This window comes from Dipodomys merriami, unplaced genomic scaffold (assembly GCF_024711535.1).
Source record: "Dipodomys merriami isolate MVZ:Mamm:240054 unplaced genomic scaffold, mDipMer1.0.p SCAF_11, whole genome shotgun sequence".
Lineage (NCBI taxonomy): Eukaryota > Metazoa > Chordata > Mammalia > Rodentia > Heteromyidae > Dipodomys > Dipodomys merriami.
This window is the reverse complement of record NW_027202382.1, coordinates 43,202,275-43,229,157: the sequence shown is the minus strand read 5'-3', so window position 1 is coordinate 43,229,157 and position 26,883 is coordinate 43,202,275. Positions and strand designations below refer to the sequence as shown.

The 26,883-nt window shown below is 49.1% G+C and overlaps 1 protein-coding gene across 2 annotated transcripts; it reads right to left on the bottom strand.

Moving 5' to 3' along the window:
• Window positions 1-710: 710 nt before the first annotated feature.
• Urm1 (ubiquitin related modifier 1) lies at window positions 711-22,357 on the bottom strand. 2 transcript variants are annotated; one of them, XM_070014741.1, is made up of 5 exons: window positions 22,281-22,357; window positions 16,390-16,460; window positions 3,368-3,449; window positions 2,177-2,225; window positions 711-1,755 (listed from the first exon to the last, which is right to left on the bottom strand). In XM_070014741.1, the coding sequence occupies exons 1-5, from the start codon at window positions 22,313-22,315 to the stop codon at window positions 1,687-1,689; spliced, it is 306 nt and encodes a 101-aa protein (XP_069870842.1). In that variant the 5' UTR covers window positions 22,316-22,357; the 3' UTR covers window positions 711-1,686. The 2 variants fall into 2 exon arrangements, with proteins under 2 accessions (XP_069870842.1, XP_069870843.1); XM_070014742.1 differs by lacking the exons at window positions 711-1,755; window positions 2,177-2,225 and having other exon boundaries at window positions 3,275-3,449.
• Between the last annotated feature and the right edge of the window lie 4,526 nt (window positions 22,358-26,883).

The window sequence follows — 26,883 nt, the reverse complement described above, 5'->3', positions numbered from 1 at the left end:
CTCTGTTCCCTGATAGAGACCCACGCCACACCGAGTGAGGGCCTGGTCTTATAGCCTCTCTGGACAGCGCTTAGACCCTGCAAAGGCTTTAATTTGTACCCAGCTGGGTCCTTACCGATAACCCCAACATGGCTGCTACTATCCACACATGCCCAAAGGGACTCCACTGCAGCAGTACTGGGGAGAAGCTCATGGCCAGGGGTCATTTGTCCGCTAAGAGAACCAGTGTACACCCCTTCCAAACACTCCTGTGACATTATTTGGTACTTCTGTCTTCAAAGGGTGAGAAACTCCATCTTAAATGACTGACTTTTATGGAGAGCAACATTTAGGGCAGGATGGTGTTAGCATCCTAATTCTTCTGAGATCTCTCTCTTCAGTAAAGCTCTTTTCTCCAGGTCACAGAAGGAAAAGAAGGCTGAGAAGTCTTATCTATGCCAGACCTGTTCTGGGTGTTGGGATAATAGCTGGCAGGACACAGTCTAGCCTTGGACAGACTGGTAGGGATGTGTCTGGGGACCCAGACCAGCCAGCCTAAGTCTGTACCCACTACTCTCTTCGTAAGGGTAGTCTGCATTTTAGCCTTTTGGGTGAAGGGCAGCTCAGAGAACCCCAGGCTCTGAGTGACAGAATGTGCCAGAGCCCAGGTGCCTGTGGCTGTGTAAATATAGGGTACCATTCGTTTCTAAGGATGAAGCTCCAAGAAAGGCTAGTAAACAACCTAGTCTTTTATTTGCCCAAGGACAGCTGCTGTGGGCACTGAGGACCCCAAATCTGCAGAAGAGATAAAGGAAGGAAGGGCAAACCACTTTGCCGCCCAGGGAGGGACTATTTGCTCCCACCCTGCTTCCTTTAGGAAGTGGGAAGATAAAGTCTACATTTATGCTGTCAAGTCCCTCCCCCAGGCTTGAGAGACTATAAACAGTGGTTGTGGAAGAAGAAACTGAGGTGTACCAACCCCTGGGCTTCTATTGGTCATTCCAAAGTTAGGCTACTTCCTCCTCCTCTGTACCCAGTTGTAGGCAGCCTAGGGAAGGTCTCAGGAGCCCATCTGGCTTGGGGGGGGGGTGCCAGTCAGGATCAAGGGCTGGAGGAGAGCAGGAGGAGGGGTGTGGCTGGGAGAGCAGCTGCTGGGTGTGGGGAGAGGGTCAACACTGAATAGGGAACCCCAGCTGGGGTTCCATAATGATATCAGTGGGGGACAGGCAGGGCCCTCTGCTGTCCAGATGGGGAAACTGAGGCGAAGACTCTTCCAATCTTTGAGAAGGGTAGGGCCTGCTATCAGTTATTCTAGTCCATTCATCTTCCCTATGAAGATGGCCCAGGAGCAGGGGTGCCTTGTCCACAGTCACTCAGCACTTCAATTAAGACATAAAGTGGAAGGCAGCTGAGTCACCTGGGTGGAAGGCCCCCTCCACTCCTGACACACCAGAGGGGTGCCCTCCCCCACCGCAGCTGCCAGAAGACGGCTGGGCTCAGGGCTGCCTGTCCCCCCCTGCTCCATCGCGTGCCCTGCAGAGAAGAGCTCATTTTAGCACCTGGCCTCTTTTCCCTGCCTGGAGGGAGATCAGGGGATACAGGGAGGAAAGAAGCGAAGGGGGGACAGGAGGCCTGGAAGTGGGGGCCAAGGGGATGTGTGGTTGTTTGGTTCTTCCCTCACAAGGGTGCCCAAGCTGAGAGGGGCCCTCAGCCGCCATGCAGCGTGGAGATGAAGAGGACGCTGTCCTGGTCCTGTAGCTGGTAGTCCAGCTCCCCCTGGGGCAGGAGAGAGGAGCAGAGGCCATCAGGGTAGGGCCCTAGCTTTTTTCCCCCATGTGTTAGAGTGGCTGAAGGGAGAGCTGGCTGCTCTGGGAGAGAAAAGAGACTCCACCAGAAAAACAGGGCCTCTACACATTGACTCCCAGAGGTGGGGAGGAAGGGGGGGGGAAGAAACAGGGGAGAGAGAGAGAGAGCGAGAGAGTGAGTATATGAGAGAGAGAGTGCGCCCCACGTCTTCCATAGCCAGTCCCTCCCCACTTGCAATGGGAGATGTGAGTAGTCTCAGTTTAGGGCCCAGAGCAGTGCAGAAAGGTTTTCCAGCCACCCTATCTGGGCCTAATGAGAGGCCCCAGGCTTTTCCATTGAGGCAAGAAGGGCAGGGGCAGGGTCTGGGAGGGGTGTCCCTTGAGGTACTGACCAGAAGTTCCCAGTCGGCATCGTTAATCAGCACCAGAATTCCTGGCCGCCTGTGGGAAAGATGGTGGTGAGGAGCAGGGTGGGGAAGGAAGGAGGCTGAGTGCTGGGCTGGGTTACAGAGTGTGGCGGGAGCCTTGCCTCCTAAGATCTGGTGAAAGATTTCCTAGGAAGTTGAGGCCCTAGACTGCAGGTGCAGGAAACCAGGTCAGTCATGGGCTTTGGGGCCAGAGGGAAACACAGCAAAAAGAGCTCCATCATGAGACCCTGGGCAAGTCATCTGAAGTCCCTGGGCTTCAGATAATGGGGGCAAGTTCAGTGCCTTCCCACAGCTCTGACTAAGGGTTCATGAGAGGCGATGAGTCCAGGACTTACTTGCTTCCCTATTTGTCTCAATAAGTGGTAGAAAAGCCCAAGGTCTAATCTGACTCTTAGGCCCTGAAACTAGAACTTTGGCTTCTGGGCCGGGGATGGCTGGCCAGTCACTGAGCCATGGAATGCTGAAAAGCAACGAAGCCTATGGAAGGCAGCTTAGCCTGGCTCCTGCTGGCAATGGCCCAGGGAGCCCTGCTGTCCTCACAGGTTGCCCCTGGGACCACCACACCAGGTCTGAGCATAGGGTGGATGGCAGTCCCCACCCCTAAGGCCTTGGTGGCCTGTGCTTCCCAGGAGCTCTATTTAGGAGGAAAGTAACTTCATGGCATGTGGAAGCTGGGTCTATGCTAGAAGGCTGGGCTGGGGCAGTTAGAGGAACTTTGTGCTTCTACTGGAGAATGTGGAAGAGCTTGAGTACATGTCCTGCAACCAGCCGCACACTGGAATCCTAGGCCTGGTTCTTCCATGCAGTTATCTACTAGCCACATGTGGCTACTTAAATAAAACCAAATATTTCCTCCCTCAGTCACACTAGCAAAGAGCTCAACAGTCCCCTACCAGACAGCACAGATATAGCACATGTCTGTTACTCACAAAGGCGCAGGGACAGCACTCTCCTAATAGAGACGGGGTTGGAGAACCCTGGGAGGCATCTCTGTCTTGGTATTTTCTATAGAGGCCCAGAGACACAAATTACTTGACTATACTTCCACAGACTCATCAGGTCCCTTTCTTCTGGGCTTTTAATAAACCTCTAACGGTGCAATATGGCAAACAAAAACCTGAAAGTAGACCTCAGACAAGGGGATCAGGCACTCACACGCTGTCTCCCAGGAGGAACAGCTCTGGCTGCTCTTTCAGCAGATTCTTCTTGATCCAGACAAGGAGATTCCGGATGTCCCCTGGAGAAGAAGGCACAGAACAAATTAAAGTCAAACAGTGGATCTTGGCCCCCAAAGCCTTGCCCTGCCTAGAAGAAAGTGAATGAGCTCCAAGGGCCTCTTTTAGATCCAAGGGATCCCAAGGTGGGAAACGAGTTAAGAGAGGCCAATCACCTTCTAAAAGTTTTGAGAGACAGTGGCCCTTGGTACTGCTGAAGATCACAGACATTGGCTTTTATACAGAGGTAGCAAATATCAGGCTACCGGGCCCCATATAGACTATCCTCAAGGGAACAGACACTTATTGGCTGCCTGTGATCCATCTGCCTATATTAAAATTTCTGTATGGCTTGAGAATGCCATTATAAACATCCAAATAAATTGCCGGGCACCGGTGGCTCACGCCGGTAATCCTAGCTACTCAGAAGGCTGAGATCTGAGGATCTCATTTCAAAGCCAGACCGGGCAGGAAAGTCTGTGAGACTTTTATCTCCAATAAACCACTAGAAAACTGGAAATGGCGCTGTGGCTCAAGCAGTAGAGCACTCGCCTTGAGCTGAAGAGCGCAGGGACAGCACCCAAGCTCAGAGTTCAAGCCCCACGACCGACAAAAGCAATTAACAAAAACAATCCAAATATTGTCTTCCCTTAGCAGAAAAAAGGCTCCTCCACCCCTGATAGGAAGGGACTCGGGCAAACAATAAGCTGGGGAACTGTCACATCTGAAGGACTGGGATGGCTGGAGGTGGCTCAAAAGACAAAAAGTACCTGCCTAGCATGTGGGAGGCTCTGGGTTCAATCCACAGTGCAAGCACTCACACACCTGCGTGTGTGAGCACACATACGCGTGCATGCCTGCGCATACACCCATACACACACACAAACATGGCTGGACTGAGGCTGTCATAGGTTGCTGAGAACCCCAATGAGCTACTCCCACTTTTATCTCTCCTGCCAGCCTAGCTGGAGAGGCCTTGCCTGTGCTCTTCAAGGGGGTTGCATATATTTCGCTTTGTGAGGGGAGAAAAACAATTGCAGGGCTGATAACATCAGTTAATTTCCTCAAACAGAGGGAGAGAAGGACCCTTTGCTAGCCAGGGACACTGACGAATCACCGCTCCAGTACTGTCCATTTCCAGATCCCTGTGGACTGGGGGTGGCCACCTTGAAGACGTGAGCTGTTTGGGGTTTAAAGGACCTCTCTGGCTCAGCTGACCAGCAACAGCTGGGGTTCTGGAATAGCAACCAGTCTTTTTGTACATTAGGTAGTGGCTCATAGGCACCTGTCCCCAGGGTCACCTCTTCTTTCTCAAGGAGGGGTGACAGGCCCCCACACACAACAACCCTGCTCTGTACATTTTTTTATGTCAGGCATCTTCACTCAATGGACCATTCTCCAGAGGCTGTTCTCTGGAGACAACAAAGGCCCCAGGGAGACAGGTAGCCTTTGACAAGCCAGCAGGGGGCTAGTCCCATCAGAGAAAGTTACAGCCTAGGGCTAAGCCTGTGCTACTTAGCCTACAGTCCAGAGTTCTAGAATAAAGGGAAGGGATGGGCTGTCTGGACTTGGGGAGGTTGTGCCTTGTTGGAGTATGCACACATACCCAGCCTCAGACAGGGTTTGAAGGCTTTCTTCCTGGCCTGTGTGTCACCCTGTGGAGGCAGGAAGGCTGCCAACATCCTTGCATTGTAGGCCAGCAGAGCACAGAGCCAGGGGCAAAGCATCCATGGATTGCGGCTGCCACCTTCCAATTTCAACTCCTCAGGTTAAACAAAGCAGACAGGGAGCCTTACTCCTCTCCCCCTGCTGCCTCTATTAGCTGTAGTTCAGCTCAGACTCCTAGAGGGGCTCCTCCTGAGGTCTAGGTTCAAGAGGCTTCCCCTTGGCCTCCATCTTGGCACTGTCTGGTGGGCCGCCAGCCCATACATCTTGTAGCCGCTCGATAGAACCGCCAGGGTCTGACACATCCATCAGCGGGCTGTGGCGGGCGGGGGTGTGTCTGCGAGCAGTGAGAGAGGCTGGCCCAAGACCACAGGCTGGGACGCCAGTACAGAATCTGGACTCAGCTGGTGAACTGTCCTAGCTCCCTCCAAAATGAGGGCAGGTACTTCTATTTCACTCAGGATAGGCTTGGGTGGGGGGAGGGCGAGTGGTCATGTCAGGGTCATCCACGTGATGGCGCCATCATGGAGTCCCAGAGGGTGGGTAGGGGGATGAGTCTGTGGCCTGGCGCTGGCTCATTTATCATCATGCTCCTATTTGCGGAGGTCACTCCCTCCCTCTGCAGCCTGCCCCCACCCCAGCCCTGTTCACATTTTTGATAGCCTGTTACCATGGTGAGGCTACTGCATCACCACCCGTATTGTTCCCCCATGCCAGGATTTGGGGGTGGGGAGAGGTAGAACTCATGGCTCCCTTCACAGCCAGCAAGGGCCACTAGGACTGGCCTGAACCCCCCCGCACCCCCCCAGGGACATCTTGCTTGGCTTACTGAGGCCCAAACAATATGCAAATAGGCGCTAAGCCAGATGGTCTGCTTCCAAAGGCGCCCAGGGGAGAAGGAAGGGTTAAGCAGAGTCAGGGGCTGGTGGCTTGGGGATGGCTCTGAGATAGAGGGGGCTGGGAGATCTCACTTTCACCTTCTGTGTCCTACTAGTGTCCTACTACCCTTCTTGCTCTTACTGAAGGTGGTCTCCTTCCCTGGAGCCCATGCAACCATTCAGAAGATGAATACTTATTGAGCAACTACTCTGTACCAAGCACTAGGGAAATGGTGACAAGCAAGATAGACTCAGTACTCTCACAGAACTAAGAGCAGTAGGAAAGACAATACTTACTGAAGTGGTTGTAAAAAAAATGCTATCCTGTCTGGGACCAAGAAAGGCCTTTCCAAGGGTTTGAAGGATGAATGGGGTGTGAGTGGGAGGCATTAGAGACAGAAGGAAGAGCATATGGAAAGACTGAGTCAGGGTGAAACTTGTGGGTTTAAGATAGCAAGAGCAGGGCTGGGAAGGTGGCTCAGTGGTAGAGTGCTTGCCTCACATGCAGGCCTCCTGGGTTCGATTCCTCAGCACCACATAAACAGAAAGAGCCGGAAGTGGCACTGTGGTTCAAGTGGTAGAGTGATAGCCTTGAGCTGAAGAGCTCAGGGACAGCACCCAGGCCTCACGACTGACAAAAAAAGATAGCAAGAACAACCAGGCGCTGATGGCTCACACCTGTAATCCTGGCTACTCAGGAGGCTGAGATCTGAGGATCTCATTTCAAAGCCAGCCCAGGCAGGAAAGTCCATGAGACTCTTTTTTTTTTTTTTTTTTGGGGGGGGTCCGGTCATGGGGCCTGAACTCTGGGCCTGGGCACTGTCCCTCAGCTCTTCAGCTCAAGGCTAGCGCTCTACCACTTGAGCCACAGTGCCACTTCTGGCTTTTTTTTTTTTGCTTATGTGGTGCTGAGGAATCGAACCCAGGGCCTTGAGCATGCAAGTCAAGCGCTCTACTACTGAGCCACCTTCCCAGCCCTCCATGAGACTCTTATCTCCAATTAACCACCAGAAAACTGGAAGTGGCACTGTGGCTCAAGTGGTAGAGTGCTGGCCTTGAGCTGAAGAGCTGAGGGACAGCGCCCAGGCCCAGAGTTCAAGCCCCAGAACAAGAAAGAAAGGAAGAAAGGAAGAAAGGAAGAAAGGAAGGAAGAAAGAAAGAAAGAAAGAAAGAAAGAAAGAAAGAAAGAAAGAAAGAAAGAAAGAAGGAAAGAAAGAAAAAAAGAAAGAAAGGAAGAAAGGAAGAAAGAAAGAAAGGAAGGAAGAAAGAGAAAGAAAAAGAAAGAAAGAAAGACAGAAAAAAAGAACAGAAAAGCCAAGGAAACAGAAAAGCCTTGCAGCATGAGAAGGGGTTCTGCTGTTTCCCTGCTTTGAACCTCAGTGGTAATATGACAGAGTGTAATCCTCAAGCCATGATCCCATGTTTCTCTCCCTTGAAATACAAAGCAACATCTGGCTTAAGCAGATGGAATTCCTATAGTGGGGTATAAGGCTGTGGCCTTCATATCCTTAAGACATGGACAACTGCAGCATGAAGAAGAACTGGGTTAGTTAGGCCCATGGCCTACAAAGTTGGATAGAGTTGAACAGTCTTGGTCTTGAATTGGATTCCATCACTTCCTAGTTAGAGGATCTCATAAAAGAAAAGAAAATTTCAGAACCACAGCAAGCATGCGAGGGGGGGGGATATGGGGTGATCAGATTGCCTTATGTAGTTGTTGAAGACAGTATAAAATGATGATCCAATACAGGGCTATGCCTGGCAAAATTAATGTTGTAATTATTCCAGGATCTAGGGACAGAAGCTGTCTCCTCTGCACTTCCCAATGCTCTGGGCTTCTTTACACTCTGGCGCTGGTCTGGCACCCAAGCTTTGGAAAAGGGGGCATATCATTAATCACTGTTGAGGCAGGTTGGGGTTTTCTGTGGGATCCAGAACTTTCCTGTCAAACACTAGAGGGAATAAGAATCAGAAAGTAGAGAAGAGGACCTGATCTTTTTTTTTCTTTTCTTTTTTTTGGGGTCCGGTCATGAGGCCTGAACTCTGGACCTGGGCGCTGTCTCTCAGCTCTTCAGCTCAAGGCTAGCGCTCTACCACTTGAGCCACAGCGCCTCTTCCGGCTTTTTTCTTTTTGCTATGTGGTGCTGAGGAATTGAACCCAGGGACTCAGGCATGCAAGGCACGCGCTCTACCACTGAGCCAACTTCTCAGCCCCATTTTTTTAATCTTTTTTTTCTTTTGGTTGGTCATAGGCCACTCTGGCCTGAGCGCTGTCCCTCAACTCTTCAGCTCAAGGCTAGTGCTCTACCACTTGAGCCACAGAGCCACTTCTGGTTTTCTGGTGGTTTATTGGAGATAAGAGTTTCACGGACTTTCCTGCCTGAGTTGGCTTTGAACCAAAATCCTCAGATCTCAGCCTCCTGAGTAGCTAGGATTACAGGCGTGAGCCACCGGCGCCCAGCTTTTTTCTTTTTCTTTCTTTTTTTTTGGGTTGTGAGGCTTGAACTCTGGGCCTGTGCACTGTCTCTCAGCTCTTCAGTTCAAGGTTAGTGCTCTACCACTTGAGCCACAGTGCCACTTCTGGTTTTCTGGTGGTTTATTGGAGATAAGTTTCATAGACTTTCTTTTCCAGGCTGGCTTTGAACCACAATCCTCAGATCTCAGCCTCCTGAGTAGCTAGGATGACAGGCATGAGCCACTGTCGCCCAGCTAATCTTCCTTTTTTTAAAACAAAATTTTGAAGCCAGGCACTGGTGGCCCAAGCCTGTCATCCTAGCTACTCAGGAGGCTGAGCTCTGAAGGATTGGCATTTGAGGCTACCCTGGGCAAGAAAGTTAGTGGACTCATCTCCAATTAACCACCTAAGACCTGAAGTGAAACTGTGGCTCAAAAGTGGTAGATGGTGGCTCATGCCTGTAATACTAGCTACTCAGGAGGCTGAGATCTGAGGATCGCAGTTCAAAGCCAGCCCAAGCAAGAAAGTCCATGAGACTCTTATCTCCAATAAACCATCAGAAATGGTAATGGTGCTATGGCTCAAGTGGTAGAGCACTAGCCTTGAGCTGAAGAGTTAAGGGACAGTACCCAGGCCCTGAGTTTAAACTCCATGACTGAGACCCCCCAATCAAGACAGAGTCTCACTACACTGCCCAGGCTGACCTTGAATCCCTAGGCGCAAGCAACCCTCTTGTCTCAAGTATCCTGAGCAGAAACATGCTACTGTGGCATTCAGATGTTGAGATTCTAAGATAGCAGTGGGTGGTCCATGCTCCTGGGGTACCCCAGGTGAAAGAAGCAGCTTCCTGGGTTACGAATGCTGGCCAGCCATGGCCACAGCACCAGGGAAGGAGAGGGACCCCCCTGACACAGTCTCCAGAGCAGGAGGCCTCAGGACCTAGCCTGATGATGTAGAGCAGGTAGGAGTACCTGCTGTCCTGTGGTGGAAAGCCTATGCAGTGGGCTAGGTGGTCTTGGGGAGGCAGTCAATTCACACTCCAATCTGAGGATCATGGGTGAAAGTCAGCCTGGGCAAGAAAGTCTCATCTCCAATTGACCACCAAAAAGTTGGAAGTAGAGCTGTGGTTCAAGTGATAGAGTGATAGATAGCCTGGGGCAAAAAAGCCCAAGGACAGTACCCAGGCCTTGAGTTCAAGCCCCAGGACAGGTGTGCGTACACACACACACACACACACACACACACACACACACACACACACACACACACACACACACACACACACACACACACACACACACACACACACACACACACACACACACACACACACACACACACACACACACACACACACACTTCTGCCTGGTTCCCTACAGAGTCCACCAAGCTCCAAGATGGGACTCTTCTGGGCTCCCACCCCAGGCCAGGTTGAAAGGGAGAAGAAAGAGCTGGCAAGGGGGAGTGAAGGAGCAAGAGGGTGGAGGGAACCTCCCAGGCTCCATTTACAAGTGAATGGGGTAAGAATGGAGCAGTTTGTGGGCTAAACTGGCCTCAGAAGGAGGTTTACAGATGTGCGTGGGGACGCTCCACATTGTTTAATTAAGCAGAAAGTGGATCTTTTCAAAAGCAATTTTGCACAGGGACTGGGAAGTTGGGGAGGGGGGAGAGAAGGAGGTGGGGAGAGGATCAGCAAACAGGCCCAAGAACAGAGAAAGGAACAGCTGGCCCCAGAGAGGCTGTGAAATGCATGCTAAGCAGTTTAAAGAGCCCAGGAACTCCACTGGACTCTAGCCCTCCCACACCAGCAACCCTTTAATGTCACTGGCGCAGGAAGAGGGGGCGCCATGGTGATGGAGTGAAAAGGGACTGGGAAGGTGAGGCACACAGTCTCCTCCTAGGGCAGGCTGGAGGGATCCTCAAGTCTTAAAACCCAGCTCCCATCTGGTCGCCAGTGACACACACTTGTAATCCTAGCTACTCAGGAGGCTGAGATCTGAGGATCTAGTGGAGCCAGTTAGGGTAGGGAAGTCAGTAAGATTCTCAATTCAAAATACTGAAAAACCCAGAAGTGGCACTGTGGCTAAAATGGTAGTGTCAGCATTGAGTGAAAATGCTCAGGGACAGCACCTAGGCCCTGAGTTTAAACCCCAGGACCAGCACCAAAAAACAAACAAACAAGCCAGCTCCCTATAACCAAAATAGCCTAAGGTGGCTGGAGCAATTTGTTTTTTTGTTGTTGTTTTTCCAAAACTGGAGATATCAAATAGATAAAGAATTTTCCACTCTACAGATGGGAAAACCCAAGCTGGCAGAAAATCACTGATCTCAACTACATACTGCCAGCCTTCCCCTTTGCAGGTTTGCCCTCTGGCCTCGCCCATCCTATTCTGCTAAGTTGGCAGCTCTCTTTTCCAGCCGGAACTCCACAGGTCCTTACGTTTGTGAAATTTGTCATCATAACCCATAATCTTTTGTTTGTTGTTGTGTTTGTCTATTTGTGACATAGTTTCTCTCATTTGTAGCTTAAGCTAACTTAAACTCTAGAAATCCTCTAGTGCAGGATTATAGACATGTGTCATTGTACCCAGCTACTATCCATAATTTTATGACTGCTGCCATTTCAGCTGAGGTGGTAAACTCCTGGACTGGGAAAGCTGCCCACATGAAAGATCTAGGCATGGGTTTGGGGAGAGTAGGACATTTCCAGCAGCAGTTGGGTTCATGTGCCAGGATGAAGCTGACAGCTGCCAATACCTCTAGGCTGCTATGACTTATACCTCTAGGTATAGAGGGACATAAATGGGAAATAGGAGATACAAAGCCAAGGACACAAAAACTAAGCAAAAGAGGGACATCTTGCCTTCTATCTGGCACCCTTCCACGCCAAAGGGAAAAAGCCTTTATCCTCCTCCTATGCAGTGGTTGCAGGATGAAGAGTCAGAAACTTCAGTAAGCCCTACTCTCGTTTCCCTACTCTGGTTCTAGACAGTTCTCATTCTCCCATCTGCTCTTTGCCTCTTTCTGGCTCTCTCTGAGGTTTGGTTTCCTTGATAACTCTATCTACTGGAGTCATTAGGAAAACTGAACTAGGTAGCTGTCGAAGGCAAGAAATGAATGAGCACAAGTGTAAAAACTGGAAAATAATTAGCCAGGCACCAGTGGCTCACGCCTGTAATCCTAGCTACTAAGGAGGCTGAGATACTCAGGAGGCTGAGATCTGAGGGTCGCTGTTCAAAGCCAGCCTGGGCAACAAAGTCCATGAGACTCTTATTTCCAATAAACCACCAGTGGCACTGTGGCTCAAATGGCAGAGCACTAGCCTTGAGCTGAAGAGCTGAGGGACAACGCCCAGGCCCTGAGTTCAAGCCCCATGACTCACAAAACATTAAAAAAAAAAAAAAAGGGGCTGGGAAGGTGGCTCAGTGGTAGAGCACTTGCCTTGCATGCATGAGGCCCAGGGTTTGATTCCTCAGCACCACATAAACAAAAAGAAAAAAGCCAGAAGTGGCACTGTGGCTCAAGTGGTAGAGCGCTAGCCTTGAGCTAAAGAGCTGAAGGACAGCGCCCAGGCCCAGAGTTCAGACCCCATGACTGGACCCCAAAACAAACAAACAAACAAAAAACCCTGGAAAATGAGTAATGAGTACAAGGTGCCAGGGTGATGTGAGAAGCCTCCTGGGACAAACAATGCTGGATTAGTAGCACAATGGCAGGACACAGGAAACCCTGATATCTCAGTGTGATTGCCAGGGCTGCTATTTAAAAAACTGTCTGATTTAAGGCAGGTGCTGGTGGCTCATACTTGTAATCTTGGCTATTCAGAGGCTAAGATCTGAGAACTGTTTGAAGACAGCCCAGGCAAACAAACTTGACAGACTCATCTCCAATTAACCAGCTAGAACTGGTGTGGCTCAAGTGGTAGAGTCAGCCATGAGCAGAAAAAAGCAGAACAAGAGCACAAGCCTAGCTGGCTCACGTCTGCAATCCTAGCTATTCGGGAGGCTGAGATATGAGGATCAAGGTTCAAAACCAGCCTTGGGAAGGAAAAGTCTCTGAGACTCTTACCTCCAATAAACCACTCAGGAAACCAGAAGTGGTGTGTTATGGCTCAAGTGACAGAGCACTAGCCTTAAGCTGAAGAGCTGAGGGACAGAGCCCAGGCCCAGAGCTCAAGACCCACAACTGACAAAAAAAAAAAAAAAAAGCACAAGCCCAGCACTGGCACCAAAACAAATGAACACAAGGGGCTGGGAAGGTGGCTCAGTGGTAGAGCGCTTGCGTTGCATGCCTGAGGCCCTGGGTTCGATTCCTCAGCACCACATAAGCAAAAGGAAAAAAGCCAGGAGTGGTGCTGTGGCTCAAGTGGTAGAGCGCTAGCCTTGAGCTGAAGAGCTGAGGGACAGCGCCCAGGCCCAGAGTTCAGGCCCCACGACTGGACCCAAAAAAAAAAAAAAAAAAAAAATGAACACAAACTCAATGACCTCAAGTGAGACCCTGACAGCTTGTGTTTTAGACTGATTGTATAGTGCTGGGGATGGAACCTAGAATTTCATACTTTCAGGGCAAGTGCTTTACCACTGAGCTACATCCCTTGCCTGATTTTCACCTTTCAAAATGGAAACATTCATAGCTATCTCCTAGAAATTTGTGGCAATTACTTGTATAACCAGCTGGAGGCTTTGCTCACCATTCCAAACCCCTATACCCCTTTGATCCTGACCTTCCTTCAGTTCTTCATCTACCCAAGGCCTTTTCACCATTGGGGACTTCACAAGTGCTCAGCAGAGGTTTAGCACTGCACTTCTGCTCTCTCTGAGATGCTTACCCGTATCACTCTTTATCTACCTTAACATTAGTCCCATTCAAAGTCCCCCTTCGTTTTCCTGCCAATCATTACAGTTTGTAATGATACAATTATCCATTTATCTGTTTCCTCGTTTATTGTCTATCACAGTTAACTCCAGTGCAGCAACAACCACACATTGGTTGTGTGAACCACTGAATCCCCAGCAACAAGTACAGAGATTGGTACAAAGAAGCACTCAGTGATGGAGGGCTGAGCTTGACACATTGTTTACATTGTGTGGAAATGTCACAATGAAACCTCCCTTGTGCCACTAGTGTATGCTAATAAAAAGGCTTTTTTTTAAGACACTCAAAAAAAAAATACTGTCAACTGCATGAAAGAATAAGTCATTCCACTGTACCTGGTACTGGCTGGGTACTTAATAAATAAATGACAGGAGGCTAGACTTATAAAAATTGACACACAAAAAAGCAAACTTATGGGGAAATAACTCATAACTTGTAATATTTGAATGTAACTTCCAGGCAAGGTCTTTGGGACTTTGGTCTTTGGGACTTCATCTTTTGTGTGTGTGTGTGTGGGGGGGGGGACTTTGGTCTTTGGGACTTCATCGTGTGTGTGTGTGTGTGTGTGTGTGTGTGTGTGTGTTCCTGGGGCTTGAATTCAGGGGCCTAGACACGTGTGTGTGTGTGTGTGTGTGTGTGTGTGTGTGTGTGTGTGTGTGTGTGTTCCTGGGGCTTGAATTCAGGGGCCTAGACACGTGTGTGTGTGTGTGTGTGTGTGTGTGTGTGTGTGTGTGTGTGTGTGTGTGTGTGTGTGTGTGTGTGTGTTTTCCTGGGGCTTGAATTCAGGGGCCTAGACCTAGACACTGGCCCTGAGTTTTTTTGCTCAGGGCTAGCTAGTGCTAGACCACTTGAGCCACAGCTCCACTTCTAGGATTTTTGAGTAGTTAACTAGAGACAAGGGTCTCATGGACTTTCCTGCCCAAGTTGGCTTTGCACTATGATTCTCAGATCTTAGCCTCCTGAGTAGCTATGGTGTCTGGCTGGGATAAGACCTCTCTCAGAGAGAGTTCCTATCTGAGATCCCTTGTTCTTTCCCAAGGTTGCCAAGGCTACCTGGCCATCTGCCAAACTTCCTTTCTTACCCATGGGTCTTACCTCAGGAAGAGGAAGGCACAATCCACCATCCCGATGTTTTACCCCAGGCACCTTATCTATCCCTAGTACAAGACAGGCAGTACCCTGCTCCTCAGCAAGTGTCTCCTTGACCTAAGAGTATGGCAGTGTTCCATGACAAGGGAGGGCCAGAGATGGCTATGGCAGCCAGTAAATTTGGAAAATCGTAATTGATCAATTCCTAGCAAATAATGTGTCCACTACAGCAGAACCTTGCCAAGTCTCGCTTAACTGTTTTCTACTATCTCTAGGAACCGCTCCTCTACCTGCTCACAAGATTGATGCCCTCTTCTCCTCATAAGGATCTCAGCCACAGGGAGGGAGAGTGGGCTCCCCTCCCAACAATTCTCCTCGGACTACGACTCACTGCTAGTGCTATAAAAGACCTTGTCAGTCAACCATAACCAGCCCCTGCTGAGGCTGTGTTGATGGCCACCCTGCCAGATCTCAGAGTTGACTCTATAAACTCATTTGAAGGTGGGGCCTGGCTCTGCTAGTTTGTGCTTGTTTCCTAAACAACTGGACTCACCGGCCGCCATACAGGGGTTGCTCAATATGTATTTATTCAGGAAAGATAAAGTTAAATAAGTATTTGAATAAACAAAGAAAAAAAAAGCCCATTATTTTCTCTTAAGTCAACCTCCCTCTTCAGATCTTTCTGCTAGGACTTTGTTTTTTGGTACTGCTCAGAATTTGAACCCAGGGCCTTGTGCAAAGCAGGCAGGCCTCTGGCCACTGAGCTATACCCCCATTCCTAAAACCCATGGGTTTTTTTTTTTGTTTGTTTGTTTTTTTAGTTTTTTGCTTTGAGTTTGAGACAAGATCTTGCTATGTTGTCCAGAATACTCTTGAACTCCTAGGCTCAGGCTATCTTCCTACCGCAGCTTCCCAAGCAGCCAGGACTACAGGTACTTGTCACCCTTTGTGGACTCCATTTTTTTATCAATCTAAATCTTCCTATGAGGTGGGTGTGTAATTGAGTGGTAATGTGCTTGTCTCACACGCATGAGCCCTAGTTCCAAAGGAAACAAAAAGTTGCTGGATGCCAGTGTCTCATACCTGGAATTCTAGCTACTCAGGAAGCTGAGATCTGAGGAATACAGTTTGAAGTCTGCACAGGTAGTAAAGCCTGTGAGCCTCTTGTCTCCAGTTAATCACCAAAAAGCCAGTAGAGCTGTGGCTTACTTGGGTGCTATCCCTGAGCTTTTTGGTTCAGGGATAGCACCTAAGCCCTGAGTTCAAGCCCTAGGATCAGTGCAAGAAAAAAAAAAAAAGTTAAATCTTCCTTTGGTAACAAGAGCCCATTGTCACAGTCTATTTATTTCATTCTCAGCAATAGTTGCCAACCTGCATAAAAATCTTTCCTGCTGCCACATTATAACCACAGAAGCACACGGTTAACTTGCTTCCTTTAATCCTGAGCAACTGGATGACTTCTCTGCTTCACCAATGAGAAAACTAAAGCTCAGAAAGGCATGGCAGGCCAGGTGCTGGTGGCTCACACCTGTAATCCTAACTACTCAGGAGGCTGAGATCTAAGGAATGCGTTTCAAAGCCAACCCGGGCAGCAAAGTCCCTGAGACTCTTATCTCTAATTAACCAACAGAAAACCAGAAGTGGCGTTATGGCTTAAGTGGTAGAGCACTGAGCCTTGAGCTGAAGAGCTGAAGGACAGCACCCAGGCCCAAAGTTCAAGCCCCACAACCACCACCACCACCACCAACAACAACAACAAAGGCAAGGCAGTCTAAGGTTCTAACGAGTCCAAGCAGAGAACCACCACAGAAAGACTGAGCTACCCCATCTCCCTTCCACAAGCTGGCTGAGGACAAGGAAGAACATTCTGGTGCCTTTTTCCTTTCCTTCTCTATTGGCCAGAGAAATCTTAACTCATTCTCACTTCAACAGGGCTGAGTGATCCATCAGACCCAGGCATGCCCAATGACCCCCAGAAGAGCTTAGAAAGTTGATACTCACAGGGCTCCTCCCGCCCAGGCAAGGTGACTTGATGCTTCTTTATTCCATCAAACAGGAGCTCAGCACCACCTCTGCAAAGGAAGGCCAGAGAGACAATTGGGTGAGCTCCTACAAACAGGAGGTAGAAACTGAAACTGAGAACATGGCTGGTGGAAAACAACAAAACAAAAACATCCCAGAGATGCCAAGGTTCAAAAATACTCTGGGAGGCTGGGTGCCAGTGGCTCACACCTGTAATCCTAGCTACTCAGGAGGCTGAGATTTGAGAATCACTGTTCAAAGCCAGCCAGGCAGGAAAGTCTGTGAGACTCTTTTTTTTTTTGGCCAGTCATGGGGCCTGAACTCTGGGCTTGGACGCCATCCCTCAGCTCTTCAGGTCAAAGGAAGTGCCCTACCACTTGAGCCACTTCCAGCTTTTTCTGCTTATGTGGTGCTGAGGAATTGAACCCAGGGCTTCATGCATGCAAGGCAAGCGCTCTACCACTGAGCCACCTTCCCAGCCTCTGTGAGACTCTTATCTCCAATAAACCACTAGAAAACCGGAAGTGGTACTATGGCTCAAGCGGTAGAGCACTCGCCTTGAAATGAAGAGCACAGGGACAGTGCCTGAGCCCAAAGTTCAAGCCCCATGACCGACAAAAAAAAAAAAAAAAAAAAAAAAAACTTGGGACCAGGTGTTGGTTACCAATGACGAGTCTCAAATGTGACTTCTTGATGTGATAAAGAAGGGTCACTGTAGGGGCTGGGAAGGTGGCTCAGTGGTAGAGTGCTTGCCTTGCATGCATGAGGCCCTGGGTTTGATTCCTTAGCACCACATAAGCAGAAAAAGCCGGCGACCAGCCAAAAAAAAGAAAAAAGAAAGAAAAGTGAGGGGTCACTGTAGTAGAATAACTTTTTTTCTTTTTTTTTTTTGATCGGTCGTGGGGCTTGAGCTCTGGGCTTGGGCACTGTCCCTGTGCTCTTCAGTTCAAGGCAAGCGCTCTACCGCTTGAGCCACAGCACCACTTCCGGTTTTCTAGTGGTTTATTGGAGATAAAAGTCTCAAGGACTTTCCTGCCTGGGCTGGCTTTGAACCGCCATCCTCAGATCTCAGTCTCCTAAGTAGCTAGGATTACAGGCATGAGCCACTGGCGCCCAGCTAGAATAACTTTTTTACTCATACTCAAGCACTCAAATTTGTAGCCTCTCATTTTTACTCCTTTTTTTTGGGGGGGGGGGGAGGGGGTTGTGGGGGAGGGGAGCTTGGCTTGAACTCAGGGCCTAGATGCTGTCCCTGAGTATTTTTCACTCAAGGCTAGCACTCTACCACTTTGAGCCACAGTGCCACTCACATTTTCAGGTGCTTAACTGGAGATAAGAGTGCTAAGGACTTTCCTGCTGGCTTTGAACCAAGATTTTTGGATCTCAGCCTCCTGAGTAGTTAGGATTACAGGGATAAACCACCAGTGCCTGGACAGGCGGCTCAGCATGCAGCTGCTGAACTAGGGCTTTGGTGACATCAGAATCCACGTGAGCACTGGCTGGCCTGCCAGCCAGACCATGTCCATGTGATCTAGCTTCCCAAGCTTTGCTCTTCCATTTGAAAAGACACTGAGAAGCCCTTAGGAGACCCTTATGAGACCCTGTGCATTTTAAGGTTTCCTCTGGCAAGCAGGGCTGGAAACACTCCTTTCCCTGCTCCTTGCTGCTGGCCTGGTAGGCACACCACAGCACTGACGGTGTAGAGGCCACTGTGCTCAGCACTGACTAAGAACACTTTTCACATCACGGTGCCATTTCTAAGGTGTTCTTCCTCTCTTCCTCGGGCTATCCCAGCAAAGTGAGTGAGGCAGACATTATTAACTTTGCTTCATGGAAAAGCAGACAGAGGCCTAGAGGTTTACTTGTCCAAGTTCAGACAAAAAGTGGCTGCACTGCGATTCAGAAGAAAACTGTTCCTGCTCAGTACCAGCAGCCTTGTCTGGAAAGTGAAAGGAGACTTCTCAAAGGTCAGAAAGCCCCTTGAGGGCAGACTCTGTCTCATCACTGCATCCCAGCACCTGGCCAACGGAAGCCAGGACACAGCAGGGCTCTTTCAGTGTCCCACACAGCCTCCCTCTTTGGGTCTCCTGATTCCCATAACAGACTTCAGGTTGGTCTGAACTGAGAAGGCCTTCACAGACCTCTGATGGATGTGATGCCTGCTGCCCCACCACCCTCTCCCAATTCCAGAACAGTGATGTCCTGAGGCCCGCTGGGAGGCACAGGCAAGGCAAACATTGTCATGGGGGAAACATGGGAGACTGTCATCCAAACAAGGTCATGCTTTGTTGATGCAGAAATGTGGAGGGGGAGCAGAGGCCCATCTGTGGCTGTGCACGGGGCCATTTCAGCTGCAAACCCTCACAGAGCCTCCATTTATCCCCTTCCAAGAGCCTCATTTTCTCCTGGGTAGGGGTTGGCACATGAAGCAGCTGGGGTGGGGGAGGGTGATAGGCAGGGGGCTCAGGACTTGGGGGTCAGAGGGATGGGAACTGGAGGCACTGGGACCCAAGCAAACAACCAAGAGTGGCCAAGGCTGGCGGTGCCAGGCTCAGAGGACGCGTCTGCGTTTTTTGGAAGCGGATGAAGAGAGAACCAGTCTGGCTCCAAAAATGGGCTCCAAGGGAGGGGCTGGCATCTCTGTCAACACATCTGGACTCAGGGAATGTACACGCCCAGCCTCAGGAGTAATTAGGTAGGGAGGCAGACAATAGGCCTGTTTTGGACCTAGAGACCCAATGGCAGATCTTTGCACATTTACAGGTTTTGCCATTCAAACTCAACTAAGATATCATCATCTTTCCCCATCTCCCAATTCTTAGTAGATATACTTGCAGATACCAGGAACAAGTATAGACATTACTATACTGCCACCTTTTCTCATGTATAGTCATCTTTAAAAAAAAAAAAATCTAGCCGGGCGCTGGTGGCTCACGCCTGTAATCCTAGCTACTCAGGAGGCTGAGATCTGAGGATCGCGGTTCAAAGCCAGCGCGGGCAGGAGAGACCGTGAGACTCCTATCTCCAATAAACCACCAGAAAACCGGAATTGGCGCTGTAGCTCAAGTGGTAGAGCGCTCGCCTTGAGCTGAAGAGCTGAGGGACAGTGCCCAGGCCCAGAGTTCAAGCCCCACGACCGACAAAAAAAAAAAAAAAAAAAAATCTATATATATACATTCATACTTATTTTCCCTCTACCTACTGGAATATAAACTCTGCTTAAAACAGGGCCTAGCATATCGGAGGTACTTAAGTATTTGCCTAATGAACAAAAATGTCCATTTCTCCCATTTCTTCTCTTTCCCCAATAGTATGCCAAACTCCAACTTGAAAAGGAGGAAAAGGAAATTTGACAGCTAGGCCTTTATAACCTGGACAACTTTAACCTAAAAATATATCAGTTCAAGAGACATGCCAAAAGATGGCAGAACTGTTTCTTGAAGAGAGAAAGGTTCAGAAGGTCTCCTATAGGGCCCATGGCAGAACTAGTGGAACAAAGAAGACTATATCTACTCAGGAGTTAACGACAAGAGTCTTCAGATTCTTCTAGGATCAGTAGGTGCAAGGAGGGGAGGGGGTGGGAAACTATTCTGGGAAACAAGAGGAAAATGATGAGGAATGGAAATCTGCTCAGGTTCAGTGTGAAAGGTGAAGCATGGGTGCTAAGAAATGTAGGAAATGAAAGAAGTATAAATTTGGAAGGACAGAGAGAAAGGCGAACACCTTCGGCGGCTTCGCTCACCATAAAGCTGCAAGTTGCAGGAGTCATTGTGATATGGATAACTGGAGAGAGGTGGATAGATAAAAAGTGGATTTTGTCCTGCTTGCTGGAACCAGCTATGGCCTCTGGGGGGGTGAGTGGCTGAAGTTAGAAAGGCATAATTACATTGGTCTATAAAGTCTGTAAGGCAAGGGTCTGGTTTACCTTATGATTTCCCCACTGTTGCCAGTACAGTGTTTGGCAAACAGAAGACATCTTTGTTGAATAGATACTATGTCTGACTCAGTGAGAGTGAAAGACAAGTTTACTGTGGATAAACACTAACACTGGCAGTCTGTAGATCTTTTCAGCTCTGCTGAGGCCTGTCAAGACAGCAGGGATCCTCCTATTATCCACAGGCTCAGGAGGTATAGCTAGACCAAGGGTCAGAGAGGTAAAGTAGTCAGGAGGCCAGACCAATGTGGTTCTAATTGGATCCAAGCAACCAGACAATATCATCAATTAAAATGTACTTAACATTCATGAGACTGCCCGCTTCTAAGAGACAGAAATGCTGAATACTGTAGGGCATGGACAGAGTGCTATTTATCTTTGTATCCTCCGTGTCTGGCTCATTGCCTGGCACATGGTAGGCACTCAATAAATGACTGGTGAATGAACTACCCAATGAAGGGAAAACATGAAAGAAACTAGGGGCATCCAATGAGAGAAAAGGCATTTGAACAGAGGTTTAAGGCTCTCATTCCAGATGTGTGTGTGTGCGCGCATGCGCGCGCGTACGCAAGTACTGAAGCTTGAACTCAGGACCTGGTCACCATCACTGAATTTTTTTACTCAAGGCTACCTCTCTACCACTTGAGCCACAGCTCTACTTCCAGCTTTTTAGTGGTTAATTGGACTTTTTTTTTTTTTTACTTTTCTGCCCAGACTGGCTTCGACCTGAGATCCTCAAATCTCAGCCTACTAAGTAGCTAGGGTTACAGGCATGAGCCACATGCACCTGGCTCTTTTGAAAATATTGAAATTGGCCAGACACCAGTAATCCTAGATACACAGGAGGCTGGTTCAAAGCCAGCCTGGGCAGGAAAGTCCGTGAGACTCTTACCTCCAATAAGCCACTAGAAAATGGAAGTGGCGCTGTGGCTCAAGCAGTAGAGGGCTCACCTTGAGCTGAAGAGCTGAGGGACAGCGCCCAAGCCCAGAGTTCAAGACCCACGACCGACAAAAGAAAAAAAAGGGAAGAAAAAGAAAAAAACATATTGAAACCAAGAAAAACCTGTTTGTTGCGAGACTTATAGTGGCTTGAAATTTCCAGCCTACTCCATTCCTTCAGTTATTGGTTATGTGTCCTATTCCTGTACTTTGCATCTTGTGCATTTTCTCTCCTTATCGCCATCGGACTCTAGATATGGAGGAGGCTCTCAACAAGTTTACTGTCTTCAAAGAGGCTCATGTCTACTTAAAGTCCCCAAATTCTAGGAAAGTCCCATCTTGGCTACACATCCTATGAAAAACAAGGGCCTAAGAAACGTCTAAGCAGGTAACTGCTGCCTGAAGAAAGAGATCAGGGGTTGAAAAGACTTCCTTCCAGGGGCTGGGAAGGTGGCTCAGTGGTAGAGCGCTTGCCTTGCATGCATGAGGCTTTGGGTTCGATTCCTCAGCACCACATAAGCAAAAAAGAAAAAAGCCGGAAGTGGCGCTGTGGCTCAAGCGCTAGAGCGCTAGCCTTGAGCTGAAGAGCTGGGGGACAGCGCCCAGGCCCCATGACCGGATCTAAAAAAAGGAAAAAAAAAAAAAAGACTTCCTTCCAGAAGCCTACATGCCAGACAGACGGCGCGGATCCCAAATGAGACTGGCAAAAACCGGAGGGAAGCCACCTGATAACTGTCACGCATTTTGAGTCCAGGGCACACAGGGGACCGCTATGCACCCAAAGCGCACCACCCCGTCGGTGTGTGCGCCTCTATTCCTGAACATACGGCCTCGTCGCCAAGGGAGACCGAGCCTCTCCTGCTCCAGAAGGGCGGCATAGCTCATCGCTGGGCCGGAAACCTCGGCAATTCGTTCATGGCAGGCCCCAAGGCCAGAGGGGACTTTTGGGTCCGAACACTTCAGTCCATCCCCACAGCGCCCCAGCTCAGTGACTCACCCGAACTCCACCTCCACTGACAAGGGCGCCGCCATGTTGAGGAAGCCGAGCTAACAGGAAACGCCCTCCACTTCCGGTGTGCCCGCCCATTTCCGGTTCCCTCCCGGCGACTCTGGCGGAAGAGGCGGTGCCTGAAAAATCCATCTGCTTTGCTATTGGAAGAAAGCCTGGAGGGCGTCGATGGGCGGAGTTGAACTCATTCAGTCTTTTGAAGACTTGACTTGGAGGTGCAGGGTGGGAGGTACGTGTCCCCGACCACAGCTGCGCGGGTGGAAGCCCCAGCATCTTTGCAACTTAACTTGCCACTTTAGGTTTTTGCCGGTCCTAGAGCTTGAATTCAGGGCCTGGGCGCTGTACCCGAGCTTTTTTTGCTTCAGGTTGGCACTCACTTCAGCCACAGCTCCGTTTCTCAGTTTTTGGTGGTTAATGGAGATGAGAGCCTCAAGAACTTTCCTACTTGGGCTGGCTTTGAACCGCGATCCTCAGATCTCAGCCACCTGAGCAGCTAGGATTACAGGCGTGAGCCACCAGCGCCCGGCTCCACGTTACTTTTTATTTTGCATTAGGTACAAATCTGCCTTCAGCGAATCCATTCGCTCATCTACTTGAAGTATAAGTGACCCCTAAATCTTTTTACAACCCAGAAAGCTCTATACTGAGCTATCAACTCGCTATTCCGCTACCACTTCGATGTCTTGGACGTCATTCACTCAACAGCTATATATTGCATGTTCATGTGGCAGACATCTTGTTCTGGTGCTATGGATGCAGTAAAGTATACTGGCAAAGCTCCTGCCTTTTAGGGCACTCAGGGTGTAGCTAGGAGATGAGCAGTAATCAAATAAACACAAATCACTAATAAGTGTAAAACCTTCAACCTGAAAGAGATGATCAGACATTTATAAAAGAAACTAGTTGCTGAGAATGTAGCCCAGTAGTAGAGCCCTTGCCTAGCCTGTGCCTAGCCCTGGCCTAGCATGTGGGTTTGATCCCCAGTAGAGACTCTGGCATGGAACTAACTAGACTAGAGTTTCTGGGCCTGAAAGCCTGAGTAAATGGGGGTGGATGTGAGGGAAGCATTCTAGTGAGAATTTAAGGTGCAATATGATCTGGAGCAAGGGAGGAAGGTGAAAGCTGGGGAGCCAGGGAATTTAGTGGGGATGAGACTAGAGGGAAAGGCAGGAGCCAAAGCCATGCCTTGTACACCAGTTAGTGTACAGTAATCCAGTTTCCTTGAGCAGTGGGAGACTACTGTGAAGGGTTTCCTGGAGGGATTGAACTGTGCTTTAAAATATACCTAGGGCACTGGTGGCTCACCCCTGTAATCCCATCTATTCAGAAGGCTGAGATCTGAGAATCGCCATTCAAATCCAGACTGGGCAGTGACATCTCTGAGACTTTTTATTTTATTTGGTTGGTTGTGGGGCCTGAACTCTGGGCCTGGGTGCTGTTCCTCAGCTCTTCAGCTCAAGGCTAGTGCTCTACACCACTTGAGCCACAGCGCCACTTCCAGCTTTTTCTGCTTATGTGATGTGGAGGAATCGAACCCAGGGCCTCATGCATGCGAGGCAAGCACTCTACCACTGAGCCACCTTCCCAGCCCCTCTGAGATTCTTGATCTCCAATAAACTACTAAGGAGAGAGAGAGAGAGAGAGAGAGAGAGAGAGAATGCTGAAAGTGGAACTGTGGCTCAAGTGGTAAAACAAAGCACTAGCTTTGAGCAAAAGAAGCTCAGAAGCTCAGGGACAGCACCAAAGCCTTGAGTTTAAGCCCTAGGACTGGCAAAATAAATAAATAAATAAATAAATAAGTAAATAAATAAATAAATAATTCTACCCTCTTACCTACACTTGCTTGTCTGACCTTAGCTTCATTGTACCATCCAATTCCATGGACACCCCTGAGCCCCTTCAGGGTGCCAGGCACTGATACAGGGCACCAATAAAAGGACAATTGAGTCATAACCCTGGTTCTCAAAAGGCACAAAGGAATCCATGATCCATGTGATTGATCATGCTATGTGGATAGGTCCTTGCCCACTCTGAAACTCAGGCTTCCCAATCTTTTTTTTTTTTTTTTTTTTTTTGCCAGTCATGGGGCCTGAACTCTGGGCCTGGGTGCGTCCCTCAGCTCTTCAGCTCAAGGCTAGCGCTCTTACCACTTGAGCCACAGCTCCACTTCTGGCTTTTTCTGTTTATGTGGTGCTGAGGAATCGAACCCAGGGCCTCATGCATGCAAGGCAAGCACTCTACCACTGAGCCACCTTCCCAGCCCAAGGCTTCCCAATCTTAAGAGAGTTTGGGACCAAATGATGTCTGCAAGGCCCTTTCCACTGGACTGACTGGACTGTCCCAAAGCTGCTTTTGCTCAAGGCTAGTGCTGTACCACTTGAGCCACCATGCCACTTCTGGCTGTTTCTGAGTAGTTTATTGGAGTCTTTTTTTTTTTAATTTAATTTAATTTTATTTGAGAACATACTGTACAGAGGGGCTACAATTACATGGGCAGGATAATGCATACATTTCTTACCAAGCATTGCAGCCTCCTCCTTTGTTTACCCTTCACCTCCCTTCCCAACTGGAGTCTTTTTTTGAGTCTCACAGACTTTTCTGTCTTGTCCAGCTTCAAACCACAATCCTCAGATATCAGCCTTTTGAGAAGCTAAGATTACAAGTGTGAACTAACCAGCACCTGGCCATTCTTCCTTTTTTTTTTTTTTGGTCGATCCTGGGGCTTGAACTCTGGGCTTGGGCACTGTCTCTGCACTCTTTAGCTCAAGGTGCGCCACTTCCAGTTTTCAAGTGGTCTATTGGAGGTAAGAGTCTCAGGACTTTCCTGCCCAGGCTGGCTTTGAACCTTCATCCTCAGATCTCAGCCTCCTAAGTAGCTAGGATTACAGGCATGAGCCACAATGCCCTGTGTAAAACCTTTTCTGATTCATCTTAGCTCCTTAGCATGTAAGGAGGAACTTCATACACTATCGGAGTTGGTAAGTGCTCACTGAGTAAGAGAATGAGTGATATTTGTTAGCGCACCTAAAAGGCATCTAAGACCCTTTCATAGGCTCTGATCTGATCCAACCAGAGCTGGATACCTTAAAACTCTGGGAGTCATAACCATCACTCCTTGAAAAGCTGTATCCATTGGGTGCTGGTGGCTCAGGCCTGCTATCCTAGCTACTTAGAAGGCTGAGATCTGAGGATCATGGTTCAAAGCTAGCCCAGACAGGAAAATCCATGAAACATGTCCAATTAACAGAAAACCGGAAGTGGCACTATAGTTCAAAGTGGTAGAGTGCTAGCCTTGAGCAAAAGAGCTCAGGGACAAGTGCCCAGGCCCTAAGTTCAAGCCCTACAAACAATAACAACAACAACAAAAAGCTGTATCCACTCAATATTCACTGAGCACCTGTGTGGCCAGGCCCAGTGCTGGTCCTGGGAACACAATAGTGAGTAAAACCATTAACCATTAGATTAGGAGGTAGAGAGGGAGAAGTCCCAAGGCCCTGAAGTGAGGCGATCTGGTCTGGCCAGCACCATCTTGGTCCACGTGGTTAGTGGTAGGGTCTAGCATCTTGTCTTCATGGTGGGGGAAGTTCTACCCCAGGTGATGGGCATGCCTGAATCCTTGGAGACAGGGGGCAGGGGCAGGCACTTAGTCAATAGGTTACAGAATCTGTCAGTCTAGTGCCTGGGACTGGGAGCTTCCTGTGACCCTGCCCCCTGACCTGACCCAATATAGGTCCAGACCAGCTCTGGTGCCTTTACACCATGCCATGTGTCTCTGTGTCTCCTGGTCACCATGGTGTCCCAGTTCAGCTCTCTGTTGGAGTCGAATTGGTTTGTTGGTATTGTTTTTGTTCTTTCTTTCCTGTCTGGCCTTCAAGGTTCTGTTTCCTAACAGTGTTAAGTGTATTTGCGGGCTGTAGGTCTTTGTAGTTGGCTACCTGCAGACCTCTAGGGCTCCAATATTCAACTTCTCAAAATGAGGCTTCTCTATTTTCTCCTGACTGGAGTTATATATCTGATTTAGGGTACAACAACCAGCCAGAGGCATTTCCTGTCCCTCTGTGAATCAGTCAGCAGGTCCTTTCAGGCTTGTCCTGCTACTCAAGAGACTGGGAGCTCATCTCAAGATAACTCAGTTCATTTTGCAACTGATGGCTGTCACTCAGAGTCCTTCCTCCTCTGACTCCATGCCTACCCTAAGTAATCCTTCCTTTTACCATTACATTTATTGAGACTACTGAACAGGCCTCACTCGTGCCAGATGCCTGTGTCCCTTGGATTACTTCATGTATTCCTTACAGGAACCTCCATTTTTTCAGATGAGAACACTAAATCTCAGGATATTTGGCTTGTCCTGAGGATTCTTTTTGTTTGGGGGTGGGGGTGGGAGTGGGGATGGGGCTTGACCTCTGGGCCTGGGTACTGTTCCTGAGCTCTTCAGCTCAAGGCAAGCACTCTACCACTTGAGCCACAATGCCACTTTTGGTTTTCTGGTGGTTAATTTGGAGATAAGAGTCTCACAGACTTTCCTACCCGGGCTGGCTTTGAACCATGATCCTCAGATCTCACTCAGCCTCTTGAGTAGCTAGGATTA

Bases quoted from the DNA above. Each gene is read 5' to 3' on its own strand.
- Urm1 (XM_070014741.1), bottom strand. From the start codon at position 22,315: ATGGCGGCGCCCTTGTCAGTGGAGGTGGAGTTCGG. The intron at 3,450-16,389 runs GTGAGTATCAAC...CTTCTTCTCCAG, and splicing joins GCCTGGGCGGGAGGAGCCCT to GGGACATCCGGAATCTCCTT. The intron at 2,226-3,367 runs GTGAGTGCCTGA...TCTTTCCCACAG, and splicing joins TTCCTCCTGGGAGACAGCGT to GCGGCCAGGAATTCTGGTGC.